This window comes from Ascidia mentula, chromosome 5 (genome assembly GCF_947561715.1).
Source record: "Ascidia mentula chromosome 5, kaAscMent1.1, whole genome shotgun sequence".
In the NCBI taxonomy this organism is placed as follows: domain Eukaryota; kingdom Metazoa; phylum Chordata; class Ascidiacea; order Phlebobranchia; family Ascidiidae; genus Ascidia; species Ascidia mentula.
In genome coordinates, this window is record NC_138570.1 from 5,705,588 (window position 1) to 5,721,995 (window position 16,408).

At 40.3% G+C, this 16,408-nt stretch overlaps 3 protein-coding genes and 1 pseudogene across 4 annotated transcripts; 1 reads left to right on the plus strand and 3 right to left on the minus strand.

Annotated features, from left to right (window-relative positions):
* Positions 1-165: 165 nt before the first annotated feature.
* LOC145902766 (uncharacterized) lies at positions 166-4,986 on the minus strand. Its single transcript, XM_082990866.1, has 9 exons — positions 4,847-4,986; positions 4,687-4,773; positions 4,329-4,568; positions 3,528-4,210; positions 2,447-2,573; positions 1,678-1,893; positions 1,485-1,544; positions 1,120-1,359; positions 166-1,001 (listed from the first exon to the last, which is right to left on the minus strand). Exons 1-9 carry the CDS (start codon positions 4,918-4,920, stop codon positions 311-313), a joined length of 2,418 nt encoding a protein of 805 aa, XP_082846992.1. The 5' UTR covers positions 4,921-4,986; the 3' UTR covers positions 166-310.
* A 5,817-nt stretch (positions 4,987-10,803) lies between these two features.
* On the minus strand, positions 10,804-12,589 carry LOC145902147 (baculoviral IAP repeat-containing protein 8-like). The gene is made up of 4 exons (XM_082990019.1): positions 12,344-12,589; positions 12,151-12,210; positions 11,784-12,023; positions 10,804-11,665 (listed from the first exon to the last, which is right to left on the minus strand). Exons 1-4 carry the CDS (start codon positions 12,415-12,417, stop codon positions 10,975-10,977), a joined length of 1,065 nt encoding a protein of 354 aa, XP_082846145.1. The 5' UTR covers positions 12,418-12,589; the 3' UTR covers positions 10,804-10,974.
* A 50-nt stretch (positions 12,590-12,639) lies between these two features.
* LOC145902768 (baculoviral IAP repeat-containing protein 3-like) lies at positions 12,640-13,830 on the plus strand. Its single transcript, XM_082990867.1, has 3 exons — positions 12,640-12,836; positions 13,429-13,569; positions 13,713-13,830. The coding sequence occupies exons 1-3, from the start codon at positions 12,640-12,642 to the stop codon at positions 13,828-13,830; spliced, it is 456 nt and encodes a 151-aa protein (XP_082846993.1).
* Positions 13,831-14,037: 207 nt separating this feature from the next.
* On the minus strand, positions 14,038-15,652 carry LOC145902148 (baculoviral IAP repeat-containing protein 8-like; annotated as a pseudogene). The gene is made up of 4 exons (XR_014402577.1): positions 15,512-15,652; positions 15,355-15,414; positions 14,993-15,232; positions 14,038-14,879 (listed from the first exon to the last, which is right to left on the minus strand). The product of XR_014402577.1 is annotated as a baculoviral IAP repeat-containing protein 8-like (transcript).
* Positions 15,653-16,408: the final 756 nt, after the last annotated feature.

The following is a 16,408-nucleotide window of genomic DNA, read 5'->3' on the forward strand; positions in this document are numbered from 1 at the left end:
TGAGTTGCTATATTTTAGGGCAACAACCTAAACATCTTTATCATGAACTTCTCGACTATTGCATTGGGTATTTTGTTTGTATTGAAGATTTACAAAACCGTCTAATATGTTCCTTAGTGTATTGAGTTCGTTTTAAGCAGAAAACTATTGTGTTGAAAAGTAATATATACGGAAACGTTTATTGTTGATACAAAGAAAAAAGTATAAAAACATTGTAAATAAACACAACATAAAAGAACCTGAGTACCTCGAATATTTCCTAATACAATACATGTAGGTAAGAGTTTGCAACTTAACAACAAGCAACAATTCATTGACGATAAAACTTGACAATTTTGTCGATCTTTGTGCGACAAATAGGACAAGATCGAAGAGCAGGGGCGCAAACCGAACAACAGCAAATATGCCCACAACCCATCAACACACAGTCGCTGTTGGCGTCCAGGCAAATTTTACACATTTGCTCTTGTTTAATCTCTTCCACCTGACGCTTCCAATCCTCACCAATCTGAGGTGAATTGACTTCATTGCCGTAAACAAGGTTTTTGCTTTCGTTAATTGCCACAAGTCCACTTTTTTGTGACGTCTCGTCGAAATCTTGCGTGGGATTTTCTAAAGGATCTTGATCCATTTCCTCGGTGGAGGTTTGAGTTTCCGTGAACGCCTGGATCGCCCTCACTAACTCCATAAGTGACGAATATTCTGAACCGTCCGATTCAAGTTTAGATCGCACCACAGCTTTTACTGCCGATTCTTCGAATCCAAAACAAAAAGATTCTTTTACAATTTCCGTTTGCAATGCTCTTGACAGTAGAGTTTGTTGTGATTCTGCTGCATTGCTACAAATAGTTTGCACCCTTGCTTGCTTCGCCACAGCCTGTGAGGCATCGCATGAGGTTCGTGGTTGTTTTGGAGCGTCGAAAGGGCGCTTGATGTCGGGGTATTGGCTTGCGACGGACGAGACGTATTCCATTCCTTTCGATTTAAGCACGAAATCGCAACTGTGAAAAAGGCACGAATACATTAAAACCTTATAAAAGTGAAATGTGTTTCAAATGTAAGTTCAGATTTGTTCTTTAAGTATTGGAATTAGGGTGAAATGAATATGAAAGTACTTACTGGGGATACCACTTCGCGTGTTCGAACCAAGGGTCATCGTTGTGTGACCAATGCTGCAACCCTCCATTGCAGTAAAAACACTTTACTCTGTCACTTTCTCCCAGGTAAAAGAAACCGGCTTCTGCGATATGTTTGGGACTTGCTTTGATGTGGTTTGGCCAGTGATGAAGAAACGTCAGAATTCTTGGTTGGAATTTTGTCATGTGAGCACTACACGGTTGACTGCACTCGAACAAAGTTCTAAAAAAAGATGGCATGTTTAATAACAATAAGCAAAGCGCATCTAGAAGTTTTAGTCAGGGCGTTTTTACTACGTTTTTACTATGGAGTGAAATATTACAGCAAGTTTCGGTAACATCACTTACTGGTTTTGTAATTGGGAGGAGTGTCCACAGGGATCTTGAATGTTCTGCCTGTTCAGTTTTCTGCCAAACAAAAGCAAATAAATATGTTACTTTGTTATATAAGTGGCACAATTCCATGTATAGAATATGTTGTTTTAAAGCAACTACAGTTTACAGTTGATAAACTGTTTATATTCATTATAAATACACTTACCTTGTTAGGTGGTCTCTTGTTTGAAAGTTGCTTGGTGCGAAATGAACTGCTTGTATGCTTTGATGCGGCGACATAGCAGCTAGTATATCCAAAATGCCTATGTACACTCCTCCTGTTGTTAGTCTACAGTAACTTCGGTTTGTGTGTGACAATCTGACGCGCTCATGCTTTATAGCGCGTTGAAGCTTTCCCCCGGACAATTTAGCGGGGATTCCCCTGGAGGTTTTTTTGTTGCGCAACGGTTTTTTTGCCAGGCGTCTCCACCGATTTATCACCAGCTACGTCATCTTGCGCAAATGACGTTGCAACGACGGTTTTCTTTAACATCGATCAAGCGTGGGATTAAGGAATTGGACGGTTTTGACTCTTCATGTGTGACGGTTACAGTGCAACGAAGCAGTGATCGGGTAAAATGTTTCTACTGCAATGGATATTTGCATGGTTGGGCAGAAAACGACAACCCGTGGGAGGAACACGCGAAGAGGTTTCCGACGTAAGTGATCGGAATTTGTGTATACCACCTTTGATAGGTTGTCGGCAATAGAGTGTCCACAAACTTAATGTACAAGTACTTACATCTGTGAACAGAGTTGATATTTCGTATTTAGAGTTTTGTTTTGGCCCAACACGGCGTGGTGGCTACCTATCGTCCGATGTGGCCCATGCCATTGCAAGGGTGCCCAGATGAAATACGACGACACGAACGCGTCAGTTAAACTCTACACTTTGTAATATTCTCCACCTCCAGCGTGTGTACTCAGTGACTCACCTGGTACATGTCGCGTCGCTTGGTGCAAACGCAGTATGCCTTAAAAGGCTCTGCACATCAGACGCGATTGACGACCATGATGGGTTTCGAAGTACGCTAGTGACTTTAAAGACGGCCGTTGGTGATACTTCGTAAGGAAAATTTCCATTCGTGAAAAATCACTTATTTATCAGTGGCATTTCATCCTCTTGTTTGTTGTTTATAAGCGCAGCACCTTTTTTGTTCATAATATAATATTTTAATTTGACAAATTTTGAAGTTCGTTGATTTTGTAATCGGACACGATGTCCGCTTAAAGTTTTTGGGTATTTCAGTTGTGGATACGTAATCAGAATGAAAGGGCCAGGTTTCATAAGAAGAGTTTTGGAAAATGCTGAACACTCCAACCCCCGCCCAATCAGATCCGTAGCACAGCATGTGAATCATGAACGGGAATCATACCTATTGTTGGAAAGGTTAGTGTTGATCGTACAAGCAATAAGCCAATGATAACAAGTTGGGTGCAGTTCTGTACGTTGTGTTGCCCTATCAGGTCTCATCCGTTTTTGACATGTGTACGTTTATTCGTTTTTCATCTAATATCACTACATTTATTAAGGGGCTTAGGTGCAGACTCTGGAAATGGAAACTGTGTGCTCATGCAACTCAACTCCACTGGACTTGTGCTAATTTTCTTGTTCTTTGCTGTGATTTTTATCTGTTACAGATTTATGTAATGTTATGCTTTAGTGTAATTGGAACGGCTGAAGTTCTAAAAGTGTATTGAGTTGCTATATTTTATGGCAACAACCTAAACATCTTTATCATGAACTTCTCGACTATTGCATTGGGTATTTTGTTTGTATTGAAGATTTACAAAACCGTCTAATATGTTCCTTAGTGTATTGAGTTCGTTTTAAGCAGAAAACTATTGTGTTGAAAAGTAATATATACGGAAACGTTTATTGTTGATACAAAGAAAAAAATATAAAAACATTGTAAATAAACACAACATAAAAGAACCTGAGTACCTCGAATATTTCCTAATACAATACATGTAGGTAAGAGTTTGCAACTTAACAACAAGCAGCGATTCATTGACGATAAATCTTGACAATTTTGTGGATGTTTGTGCGACAAATAGGACAAGATCGAAGAGCAGGGGCGCAAACCAAACAACAGCAAATATGCCCACAACCCATCAACACACAGTCACTTTTGGCGTCCAGGCAAATTTTACACATTTGCTCTTGTTTAATCTCTTCCACCTGACGCTTCGAATCCTCACCAATCTGAGGTGAATTGGCTTCATTGCCGTAAACAAGGTTTTTGCTTTCGTTTATCGCCACAAGTCCACTTTTTTGTGACGTCTCGTCGAAATCTTGCGTGGGATTTTCGAAAGGATCTTGATCCATTTCCTCGGTGGAGGTTTGAGCTTCCGTGAACGCCTGGATCGCACTCACTAATTCCATAAGTGACGAATATTCTGAACCGTCCGATTCAAGTTTAGATCGCACCACAGCTTTTACTGCCGATTCTTCAAATCCAAAACAAAAAGATTCTTTTACAATTTCTGTTTGCAATGCTCTTGACAGTAGAGTTTGTTGTGATTCTGCTGCATTGCTACAAACAGTTTGTACCCTTGCTTGCTTCGCCACAGCTTGTAAGGCATCGCATGAGGTTCGTGGTTGTTTTGGAGCGTCGAAAGGGCGCTTGATGTCGGGATATTGGCTTGCGACGAAAGTGACGTATTCCATTCCTTTCGATTTAAGCACGAATTCGCAACTGTGAAAAAGGCACGAATACATTAAAACCTTATAAAAGTTCAATGTGTTTCAAATGTAAGTTTAGATTTGTTCTTTAAGTATTGGAATTAGGGTGAAATGAATATGAAAGTACTTACTGGGGATACCACTTCGCGTGTTCGAACCAAGGGTCATCGTTGTGTGACCAATGCTGCAACCCTCCATTGCAGTAAAAACACTTCACTCTGTCACTTTCTCCCAGGTAAAAAAAACCGGCTTCTGCGATATGTTTGGGACTTGCTTTAATGTGGTTTGGCCAGTGATGGAGAAACGTCAGAATTCTTGGCTGGAATTTCGTCATGTGAGGACTACACGGTTGACTGCACTCGAACAAAGACCTGAAAAGTTAAAATAGTAAGGTAAGTATAACATAATATAGCGTAGTGGTGTATACTGTCTGAGCGTTTTCGACGTTTTAAGCAACTAAACCCGTTATAGTTAGTGATGGTATCTGACTTACTGGTTTTGAGTTTGTGAAGAGTATCCACTTGTCTGTTGAACATCCTGACAGACTTGTTTGCAGTAAAAGGGTAGAAATCTTTGCTTAGTTACACGGATTTTAAGTAAAGCATGGATTTTTATTAACTTTAACTGTTTCTATGTTACAAACACTTACCTTGTAAATTGGTCGCTTCTTTGAAAGTTGCTTACTCTGAAAGCATCGGTTTCCAAGCTTTGATGTGGCGACATAGCGGTTAGACTATTCGAAAGATGCCTGTGTACACTCTTCCTGTAATAAGTTTACTGTTTCCTGATTTCAACTGATAGAGAAGCTGTACTAACGCGCACATGCTATATATATGCCTCAGTCGCATTTTTTCCCCTGGCCCATCCCGTGGGGAAACCCCTCCCGGTTATTTTTGTGGTACTTGTTTATGCAGCAGATGATTTGTTCGGGGATTTACTGGAAGGTCCAAACGTTGGAAGTAGTTACTTCGCTGATCTGCCTCCGATTTGAATGTTTTTTTCGCAGTTTCTCTTATGCATGAAGTCTTGTGTTGACAACCTCTGAAAAGCCTTGAAAGTCACTCAAAATAACCTTGAGAATCCTTGAAAATAAAAAATTACTTTAATATCTTTACAATACCATCACCTAGTATGTTACTAAAAACTTCTTGGTTACATAACAGTGCAACATTTAATTCGTCGCAAAGTCGTCCCCTGTGTCAAATATTTGTTTTTTGACTTACATTCATGTTCGGGGACAACATTTATTTGACAAAACCTTGATTGTTGATAAATCAGAAGGATTTTATGCCTACTATAGAAAAACAAAGGAATTGTGAATCACCAACCACTAGTAATAATAACGCACCTTACCAATAACTTGAAACACTGAAGACTAAAATTTATGAAAACGTCACGGAAGTGAAGTACATAGGGATTTACTTAAATGGACTTTCACAGTCCCCGAGTGCTTGAGCGAAATGTTCGAGTGGTACAAGGTCAGTTAAAGTGGAACATTATTGACAGTATTGTTTTCATTGTTACAAGTGGTGGCTTTATTGTAAAATTCATTCTTTTCAATTCATGAAATTAGCTGATACAAGTATTGAATCCAAGTTTTTAAATGCAACAAATTTGGAGTTTGTAAATTTAAACACAAAAGCCAAAGCTGATATGCTTCTATACAATATTTGTAACGTTTCGAACAGGACTGCGACCATCGTCAGTGCAATTTGAGAATGAGCTTTAACAAAGAGAGCGCTGCGGTAGACAGGCAACTAAGCAAGCAACTTAACGCAAAGTACGTCACCAAGCGACAAAACGAATTGCGTGATAGCTGGGACAAAAGGTCAAAAAGGGAAAAGAAAAAGGGGCGTTATATATAAGCTCGATGGTTGCAACCTTTTCCCAGGACAGTGAAAATCTGAGAAACGAACATAAGTGTTTTTATCACAGCCAACTGCCATTATCGAAACATCATATACTTGACAGCCATAGTACAGTTATGAGTGGCAACAGCAAGTACGAATGCAACCAACCACATGTACCGGAACTGAGAATATTCAGAAACAGGATGAAAACGTTTAGAGGTTGGCCGAACCAAATTGGCCTTGATCCACACGACATAGCAGATGCCGGATTCTTCTATCTGGGAAGCAGCGACCGGGTAAAATGCTTCTACTGCAATGGAAATTTGCATGGTTGGGCTGAAAATCACGACCCGTGGGAGGAACACGCGAAGTGGTTTCCAACGTAAGTGACCGGATTTCATGTTTGCCACCTTTAACAGATTGTCGGCAATAGAGTGTCCACAAACTTAATGTACAAATACTTTCATCGGTGAACTGAGTTAATTTTGCCAATACGTCGTGGTGGTTACCTAACGTCCATAGCGGCCTAGACCCATGCAAAGGTTAGCCTGGTTGAACCTTCCGTCTTTTGCGATCTTCCGGAATGTTTTTTTTCACCAGAGGGATACTTGTCCGCGAGGAGCTCATTTTTTTGTCTGTGGCTACGCCAAATGCGCAAGAGGAGCGACGCAGCGCTCAATCGGTCTCGCACTCAATCCGTTCAAAGAAGGTGTATTGAATGCGCTTCGCTTAATCGCTCCGTCCGTCTTTTTTAACGCAAAAGGAGCGACGCAGCGCTCATTCGCTCTCGCACTCAATATGTTCGTATAAGGTTTTAGTTGTGCGTCTATTTTAAGTTTGTCACATTGCATTAGATAAATGACAAACATTTAAAGATAAGTGCTTGACATAGGTTTTAAAGTAGTTTTAGGTGTAGACAATCCACATTGCATGCAGTGTAATGCAGTCCAGCACACTTTATCATTTCTTGTGTTTTTCTCCGATTCCATCGCAAACAACATGCTGTTCAAGAGAATTTCGCGTATTTTTAGATGTGTCATGAAATTATTTTCTACTGCAATAACGGCTCACCACTAAAGCCCAAAATCCCTCACACTGATTTCACTAAATGGGCGTCTCTTTAATAAACGAACTAAAATGATGATAAAACGTACGTACATACAATCAGTAAACACCAATAAAAAAACCTCCAATACTTTTTACTCGTTTTGCGACACTCAAAACAACCGCACAGCACGACGCCCATCTCATGACTACCTCGGTCATCCAGAAAGCACCTCTTTGCACCGGCCAATCAACCAATCAACGGTTTACATCAATGGAGCGTTACGGGATGCTGCAAACATAGAAAAACGACTACAGTGTAAAAATAAAGTGCGAGAAAAGATGGAAAACAAAAGCACAGTGCGATGTGATGTGCGCGTGTAGGCAATAAAGAGTGATTTAAATAAACAACGCAGGTGAACAAAGAAAGCATAAAGAAAAGAATTAGTGCCGTGTGTCGTGTGTCGTGTGTCGTTTTCGCCACAGATGTTTGTTTATTTTACCACGTTTTTTTAGTCAATCAAGAATTACCAAACCTCACATGTTTACACTTTTGAATTATGTATTGGATTGGGATGTTCCAATTCGTCTCACTTCCGGCCAATCCGATTCGCTTCCGGTCGCACATGTTGGTTTAATTCGAAGTTTTTGGTTCTTTCAGTTGTGGATACGTGATCAGAATGAAAGGCCCAAGTTTCATAAGAAGAGTTCTGGAAAATACTGAATACCAAAACCCCCGCCCAAGTAGGCCCGTAACACAACATGTCAACCACAGACGGGAATCATACCCATTGTTTAAAAGGTTAGTGTTGATCGTTCAAGCAATAAGCCAATAATGATCAGTTAGGTGCAGTTGTATACGTTGTGTTGACCTATCAGGTCTCATTCGTTTTTGACATTTATACATTTATTCGTTTTTCATCTAATATCACTGCATTTATTAAGGGGCTTTGGTGCAACAAACAAAGCATCACAGCAAAAAAGTTCCAGATTGGACAAATTTACCCCAAAACGACCCCCAAGGATGCAAATAGACTCTGGAAATGGCAACTGTGTGCTGATGCAACTCAACTTCACTGGACTTGTGCTAATTTTCTTGTTCTTTGCTGTGATTTTTATCTGTTGCAAATTTATGTAATGTTATGCTTGTTTGTGCCGTTAGTATTGGAACGGTAATGTTCCTAAATGTATTAAGTTCGTTTCAAACAGAAAACTTTTGTGTTGAAAAGTATATACAAAAACGTTTTTTCTGGATACAAGGAAAAGAATAAAGAAACAAGGTAAATAAACACAGCATAACAGAACCTGAGTACCTCGAATATTTCCTAATACAATACATGTAGGTAAGAGTTAGCAACTTAACAACAAGCAGCAATTCATTGACGATAAAACTTGACAATTTTGTCGATCTTTGTGCGAGAAATAGGACAAGATCGAAGAGCAGGGGCGCAAACCGAACAACAGCAAATATGCCCACAACCCATCAACACACAGTCACTGTTGGCGTCCAGGCAAATTTTACACATTTGCTCTTGTTTAATCTCTTCCACCCAACGCTTCGAATCCTCACCAATCTGAGGTGAATTGACTTCATTGACGTAAACAAGGTTTTTGCTTTCGTTAATCGCCACAAGTCCACTTTTTTGTGACTTCTCGTCGAAATCTTGCGTGGGATTTTCGAAACGATCTTGATCCATTTCCTCGGTGGAGGTTCGAGTTTCCGTGAACGCCTGGATTGCACTCACTAACTCCATAAGTGACGAATATTCTGAACCGTCTGATTCATGTTTAGATTGCACCACAGCTTTCACTGCCGATTATTCAAATCCAAAACGAAAAGATTCTTTTACAATTTCTGTTTGCAATGCTCTTGACAGTAGAGTTTGTTGTGATTCTGCTGCATTGCTACAAACAGTTTGTACCCTTGCTTGCTTCGCCACAACCTGTAAGGCATCGCGTGAGGTTTGCGGTTGTTTTGGAGCGTCGAAAGGGCGCTTGATGTCGGGATATTGGCTTGCGACGGACGAAACGTATTCCACGGATGGCAGGCAAAGCGTAGCGGTTGCGTATTTTTTCCCCCTATTGAAGCGGCAAGGGGATTCCGTGGATGTGCAGAGCCCTTTAAAGCACAAAATCACGTGTGGGGCTGTGTATATATACACTCGTAGCACGTCGCCTTTGCCAGAACGTCGGAATCAGAGAAAGCAAACATAAGTGTTCAGTTCACAGCCAACTGCCATTATCGAAACATCATACACTTGACAGCCATAGTACAAGTATGAGTGGCAACAGCAAGTACGAATGCAACCAACCACGTGTACCGGAAATGAGAATTTTCAGGAACAGGATGAGAACATTTAGAGTTTGGCCGAACCAACTTCGAGTTGCTCCACACGATATAGCAGATGCCGGTTTCTTCTATCTGGGAAACAGTGACATAGTAAAATGTTTCTACTGCAATGGAGATTTGCATGGTTGGGCTGAAAACGACGACCCGTGGGAGCAGCACGCAAAGTGGTATCCAACGTAAGTGATCGGGTTTCGTGTTTGCCACCTTTAATAGATTGTCCGCAATAGAGTGTCTATAAACTTAATGTAGAAGTACTTACATCTGTGAACAAAGTTGATATTTCATTTTATTATTTTAATTTTGCTCAACACGGCGTGTGGCTACCTAACCTCCGATGTGGCCCAAGGGTTCGCCCGGTTGAAGCCGTCAAAGACGAAACCGTCAGTTGAACTTTGCGCTTTCTAATATTGTCCACTGCCAGCGTGGGTACGTCGCTTGGTATACACGCTGTCTGCTCTGCACACCACCCGCGGTTGACGGCCATGCTAATAACAGTGACTTTAAAGACGGCCGTTGGTGATACTTCGTAAGGAAAATTTCAATTCGTGAAAAACATCTTTTTTTCGGTGGCCACGCCATTTCATCCTCTTGTTTGTTATGCATCAGCGCAGCAGATTTTTTGTGCAAAATATAATATTTTCATTTGACATATTTTAAAGTTCGTTAATTATGTAATCTGACACGATATTGGTTTAATGCGAAGTTTTTGGTTCTTTCAGATGTGGATACGTGATCAGAATAAAAGGCCCAGGTTTCATAAGAAGAGTTTTGGAAATTGCCGGATACCAAAACCACCGCCCAAGCAGATCTGCAACACAACATGTCAATCATGGACGGGAATCATTTAAAAGGTTAGTGTTATTCGTACAAGCAATAAACAGTTAGGTGCAGTTGTGTACATGGTCTTGCCTTATCAGTTCTCATCCGTTTTTGACATTTATTCGTTTTTATTTAATATCATTGCATTTATTAAGGAGCTTTGGTGCAACAAACAAAGCAACACAGCAAAAAAGTCCCAGATTGGACAAATTTACCCCAAAACGACCCCCAAGGGTGCAAATAGACTCTGGAAATGGCAACTGTGTGCTCATGCAACTCAACTCCACTGGTCTTGTGCTAATTTTCTTGTTCTTCGCTGTGATTTTTATCTGTTGCAAATTTATGTAATGTTATAATTGTTTGTGCCGTTAGTATTGGAACGGCCTGTATTTATAAATGTGTATTGAGGTGCAATATTGTGTAGAAACAATCAAAACGCCTGTATCATGAAATTCTCGACTATTCCATTGGCTATTTTGTTCGCATTTACGATTTACGAAACCGTCAGTTATGTTCTCAAGTGTATTTAGTTCGTTTCAAACAGAAAACTTTTGTGTTGAAAAGTAACATATACGAAAACGTTTATTGTTGCTACAAGGAAAAGAATAAAGAAACAATGTAAATAAACACAACATAACAGAACCTGAGTACCTCGAATATTTCCTAATACAATACGTGTAGGTAAGAGTTAGCAACTTAAAAACAAGCAGCAATTCATTGACGGTAAAACTTGACAATTTTGTCGATTTTTGTGCGACAAATAGGACAAGATCGAAGAGCAGGGGCGCAAACCGAACAACAGCAAATATGCCCACAACCCATCAACACACAGTCACTGTTGGCGTCCAGGCAAATTTTACACATTTGCTCTTGTTTAATCTCTTCCACCTGGCGCTTCGAATCCTCACCAATCTGAGGTGAATTGACTTCATTGCCGTAAACAAGGTTTTTGCTTTCGTTAATCGCCACAAGTCCACTTTTTTGTGACTTCTCGTCGAAATCTTGCGTGGGATTTTCGGAAGGATTTTGATCCATTTCCTCGGTGGAGGTTCGAGCTTCCGTGAACGCCTGGATCGCACTCACTAATTCCATGAGTGACGAATATTCTGAACCGTCCGATTCAAGTTTAGATTGCACCACAGCTTTTACTTCCGATTCTTCAAATCCAAAACGAAAAGATTCTTTTACAATTTCTGTTTGCAAGGCTCTTGACAGCAGAGTTTGTTGTGATTCTGCTTCATTGCTACAAACAGTTTGTACCCTTGCTTGCTTCGCCACAGCCTGTGAGGCATCGCATGAGGTTCGTGGTTGTTTTGGAGCGTCGAAAGGGCGCTTGATGTCGGGGTATTGGCTTGCGACGGACGAGACGTATTCCATTCCTTTCGATTTAAGCACGAATTCGCAACTGTGAAAAATGCACGAATACATTAAAACCTTATAAAAGTTAAATGTGTTTCAAATGTAAGTTCAGATTTGTTCTTTAAGTATTGGAATTAGGGTGAAATGAATATGAAAGTACTTACTGGGGATACCACTTCGCGTGTTCGAACCAAGGGTCATCGTTGTGTGACCAATGCTGCAACCCTCCATTGCAGTAAAAACACTTCACTCTGTCACTTTCTCCCAGGTAAAAAAAACCGGCTTCTGCGATATGTTTGGGACTTGCTTTGATGTGGTTTGGCCAGTTACGGAGAAACGTCATAATCCTTGGCTGGAATTTTGTCATGTGAGCACTACACGGTTGACTGCACTCGAACAAAGTCCTAAAAAATATGATGGCATGTTTAAGAACAATAAGCAAAGCGCATCTAGAAGTTTTAGTCAGGGCGTTTTTACTACGTTTTTACTATAGAGTGAAATATTACAGCAAGTTTCGGTAACATCACTTACTGGTTTTGTAATTGGGAGGAGTGTCCACAGGTATTTTGAATGTTCTGACTGTTCTGTTTTCTGCCAAACAAAAGCAAATAAATATGTTACTTGGTTATATAAGTGGCACAAATCCATGTATGGAATATGTTGTTTTGTAGCAACTACAGTTTACAGTTGATAAACTGTTTATATTCATGTTAAATACACTTACCTTATTAGGTGGTCTCTTGTTTGAAAGTTGCTTGGTGCGAAATGAACTGTTTGTAAGCTTTGATGCGGCGACATAGCAGCTAGTATATCCAAAATGCCTATGTACACTCCTCCTGTTGTTAGTCTACAGTAGCTTCGGTCAGTGTGTGACAATCTGACGCGCTCATGCTTTATAGCGCGTTGATGCTTTCCCCCGGACTATTTAGCGGGTATTCCCCTGGAGGTTTTTTTGTTGCGCAACGGTTTTTTTGCCAGGCGTCTCCACCGATTTATCACCAGCTACGTCATCTTGCGCAAATGACGTTGCAACGACGGTTTTCTTTAACATCGATCAAGCGTGGGATTAAGGAATTGGACGGTTTTGACTCTTCATGTGTGACGGTTAAAGTGCAACGAAGCAGTGATCGGGTAAAATGTTTCTACTGCAATGGAAATTTGCATGGTTGGGCAGAAAACGACAACCCGTGGGAGGAACACGCGAAGAGGTTTCCAACGTAAGTGACCGGAATTTGTGTATACCAGCACCTTTGATAGGTTGCCGGCAATAGAGTGTCCACAAACTTAATGTAGAAATACTTACATCTGTGAACAGAGTTGATATTTGGTATTTAGAGTTTTATTTTGGCCAACACAGCGTGGTGGCTACCTATCGTCCGATGTGGCCCATGCCATTGCAAGGGTGCCCAGATGAAATACGACGACACGAACGCGTCAGTTAAACTCTACACTTTGTAATATTCTTCACCTCCAGCGTGTGTACTCAGTGACTCACCTGGTACATGTCGCGTCGCTTGGCGCAAACGCAGTATGCCTTAAAAGGCTCTGCACATCAGACGCGATTGACGACCATGATGGGTTTCGAAGTACGCTAGTGACTTTAAAGACGGCCGTTGGTGATACTTCGTAAGGAAAATTTCCATTCGTGAAAAATCACTTATTTATCAGTGCAATTTCATCTTCCTGTTTGTTGTTTATAAGCGCAGCAGATTGTTTGTTCATAATATAATATTTTGATTTGACAAATTTTGAAGTTCGTTAATTTTGTAATCTGACACGATGTCGGCTTAAAGTTTTTGGGTATTTCAGTTGTGGATACGTGATCAGAATGAAAGGGCCAGGTTTCATAAGAAGAGTTTTGGAAAATGCTGAACACTCCAACCCCCGCCCAATCAGATCCGTAGCACAGCATGTGAATCATGAACGGGAATCATACCCATTGTTGGAAAGGTTAGTGTTGATCGTACAAGCAATAAGCCAATGATAACAAGTTGGGTGCAGTTCTGTACGTTGTGTTGCCCTATCAGGTCTCATCCGTTTTTGACATGTGTACATTTATTCGTTTTTCATCTAATATCACTACATTTATTAAGGGGCTTAGGTGCAGACTCTGGAAATGGAAACTGTGTGCTCATGCAACTCAACTCCACTGGACTTGTGCTAATTTTCTTGTTCTTTGCTGTGATTTTTATCTGTTACAAATTTATGTAATGTTATGCTTTAGTGTAATTGGAACGGCTGAAGTTCTAAAAGTGTATTGAGTTGCTATATTTTAGGGCAACAACCTAAACATCTTTATCATGAACTTCTCGACTATTGCATTGGGTATTTTGTTTGTATTGAAGATTTACAAAACCGTCTAATATGTTCCTTAGTGTATTGAGTTCGTTTTAAGCAGAAAACTATTGTGTTGAAAAGTAATATATACGGAAACGTTTATTGTTGATACAAAGAAAAAAGTATAAAAACATTGTAAATAAACACAACATAAAAGAACCTGAGTACCTCGAATATTTTCTAATACAATACATGTAGGTAAGAGTTTGCAATTTAACAACAAGCAGCGATTCATTGACGATAAAACTTGACAATTTTGTCGATGTTTGTGCGACAAATAGGACAAGATCGAAGAGCAGGGGCGCAAACCGAACAACAGCAAATATGCCCACAACCCATCAACACACAGTCACTGTTGGCGTCCAGGCAAATTTTACACATTTGCTCTTGTTTAATCTCTTCCACCTGACGCTTCGAATCCTCACCAATCTGAGGTGAATTGACTTCATTGCCGTAAACAAGGTTTTTGCTTTCGTTAATCGCCACAAGTCCACTTTTTTGTGACGTCTCGTCGAAATCTTGCGTGGGATTTTCAGAAGGATCTTGATCCATTTCCTCGGTGGAGGTTCGAGTTTCCGTGAACGCCTGGATTGCACTTACTAACTCCATAAGTGAAGAATATTCTGAACCGTCCGATTCAAGTTTAGATTGCACCACAGATTTTACTGCCGTTTCTTCGAATCCAAAACGAAAAGATTCTTTTACAATTTCCGTTTGCAATGCTCTTGACAGCAGAGTTTGTTGTGATTCTGCTGCATTGCTACAAACAGTTTGTACCCTTGCTTGCATCGGCCACAGCCTGTAAGGTATCGCATGAGGTTCGTGGTTGTTTTGGAGCGTCGAAAGGGCGCTTGATGTCGGGATATTGGCTTGCGACGGACGAGACGTATTCCATTCCTTTCGATTTAAGCACGAATTCGCAACTGCAAAAATGGGTGTATATATATTAAAACGTTATAAAAGTAAACGTTTTTTTTAAAGTTAGTTCAGATTTGTTCTTTAAGTATTAGGGTGAAATGAATATGAAAGTACTTACTGGGGATACCACTTCGCGTGTTCGAACCAAGGGTCATCGTTGTGTGACCAATGCTGCAATCCTCCATTGCAGTAAAAACACTTTACTCTGTCACTTTCTCCCAGGTAAAAGAAGCCGGCTTCTGCGATATGTTTGGGACTTGCTTTAATGTGGTTTGGCCAGTCACGAAGAAACGTCAGAATTCTTGGCTGGAATTTCGTCATGTGAGGACTACACGGTTGACTGCACTCGAACAAAGACCTGAAAAGTTAAAATAGTAAGGTAAGTATAACATAATATAGCGTAGTGGTGTGTACTGTCTGAGCGTTTTCGACGTTTTAAGCAACTAAACCCGTTATAGTTAGTGACGGTATCTGACTTACTGGTTTTGAGTTTGTGAAGAGTATCCACTTGTCTGTTGAACATCCTGACCGACTTGTTTGCTGTAAAAATGGTAGAAATCTTTGTTTAGTTACACGGATTTTAAGTAAAGCATGGGTTTTTGTTAACTTTAACTGTCTCTACGTTACAAACACTTACCTTGTAAATTGGTCGCTTCTTTGAAAGTTGCTTACTCTGAAAGCATCGGTTTCCATGCTTTGATGTGGCGACATAGCGGTAGAATATTCAAAAGATGGCCGTGTGCACTCTTCCTGTAATGAGTCCACCTATTTTCGAACTGATAGACAAGCTGTACTAACGCGCACATGCTATTTGTCTGCCTCGGTCGCATTTTTTCCCCTGGCCAATCCCTTGGGGAAACCCCTCCCGGTAAATTTGTGGTACTTGTTTGTGCAGCAGCTGATTTGTTCGGGGATTTACTGGAAGGTTCGAACTGACTGATCTGCCCCATTTTGATTGTTTTTTCGGAGATTCTCTTGGGCCACAAGTCTTGTGTTGACAGCCCCTGAAAAGCCTTGAAAGTTACTAATAATAACCTTAAGAAACTTTGGAAATAAGATAATTACTTTGACATCTTAAAGATACACCAGCACCAGGACCGTTACTAAAACTTCTTTGATACGAAGAAGTGCAACATTTAATTCGTCACAAAGTCGTCTCCTCTGTCAAATGTTTTAACATACGTGTTTTTTGACTTACATTCATGTTCAAGGACAACATTTAGTTTGACAAATCCTTGAGATATAAAGTTTAAAACTGAGATGTTTTGTGTTGATACATCAGAAGGACTTCATACTTGCTTTAGAAAACAAAGGAAATGTGAAACACTAATCACTGGTAATGACAACGCACCTTACTTTAAACACAGAAAACTGAAATTTACAAAAATTTCACGGAAGTGGAGTACAGGGATTTACTTAAATGAACTTACGTCACAGCGTCATATGTATCTTGCAATGCACGCAAGTACGTCATTTTTTTCTATTTTAGAACAAGCGCTCGAGCGAAATGTTCGAGTGGGACAAGATCAGTTAG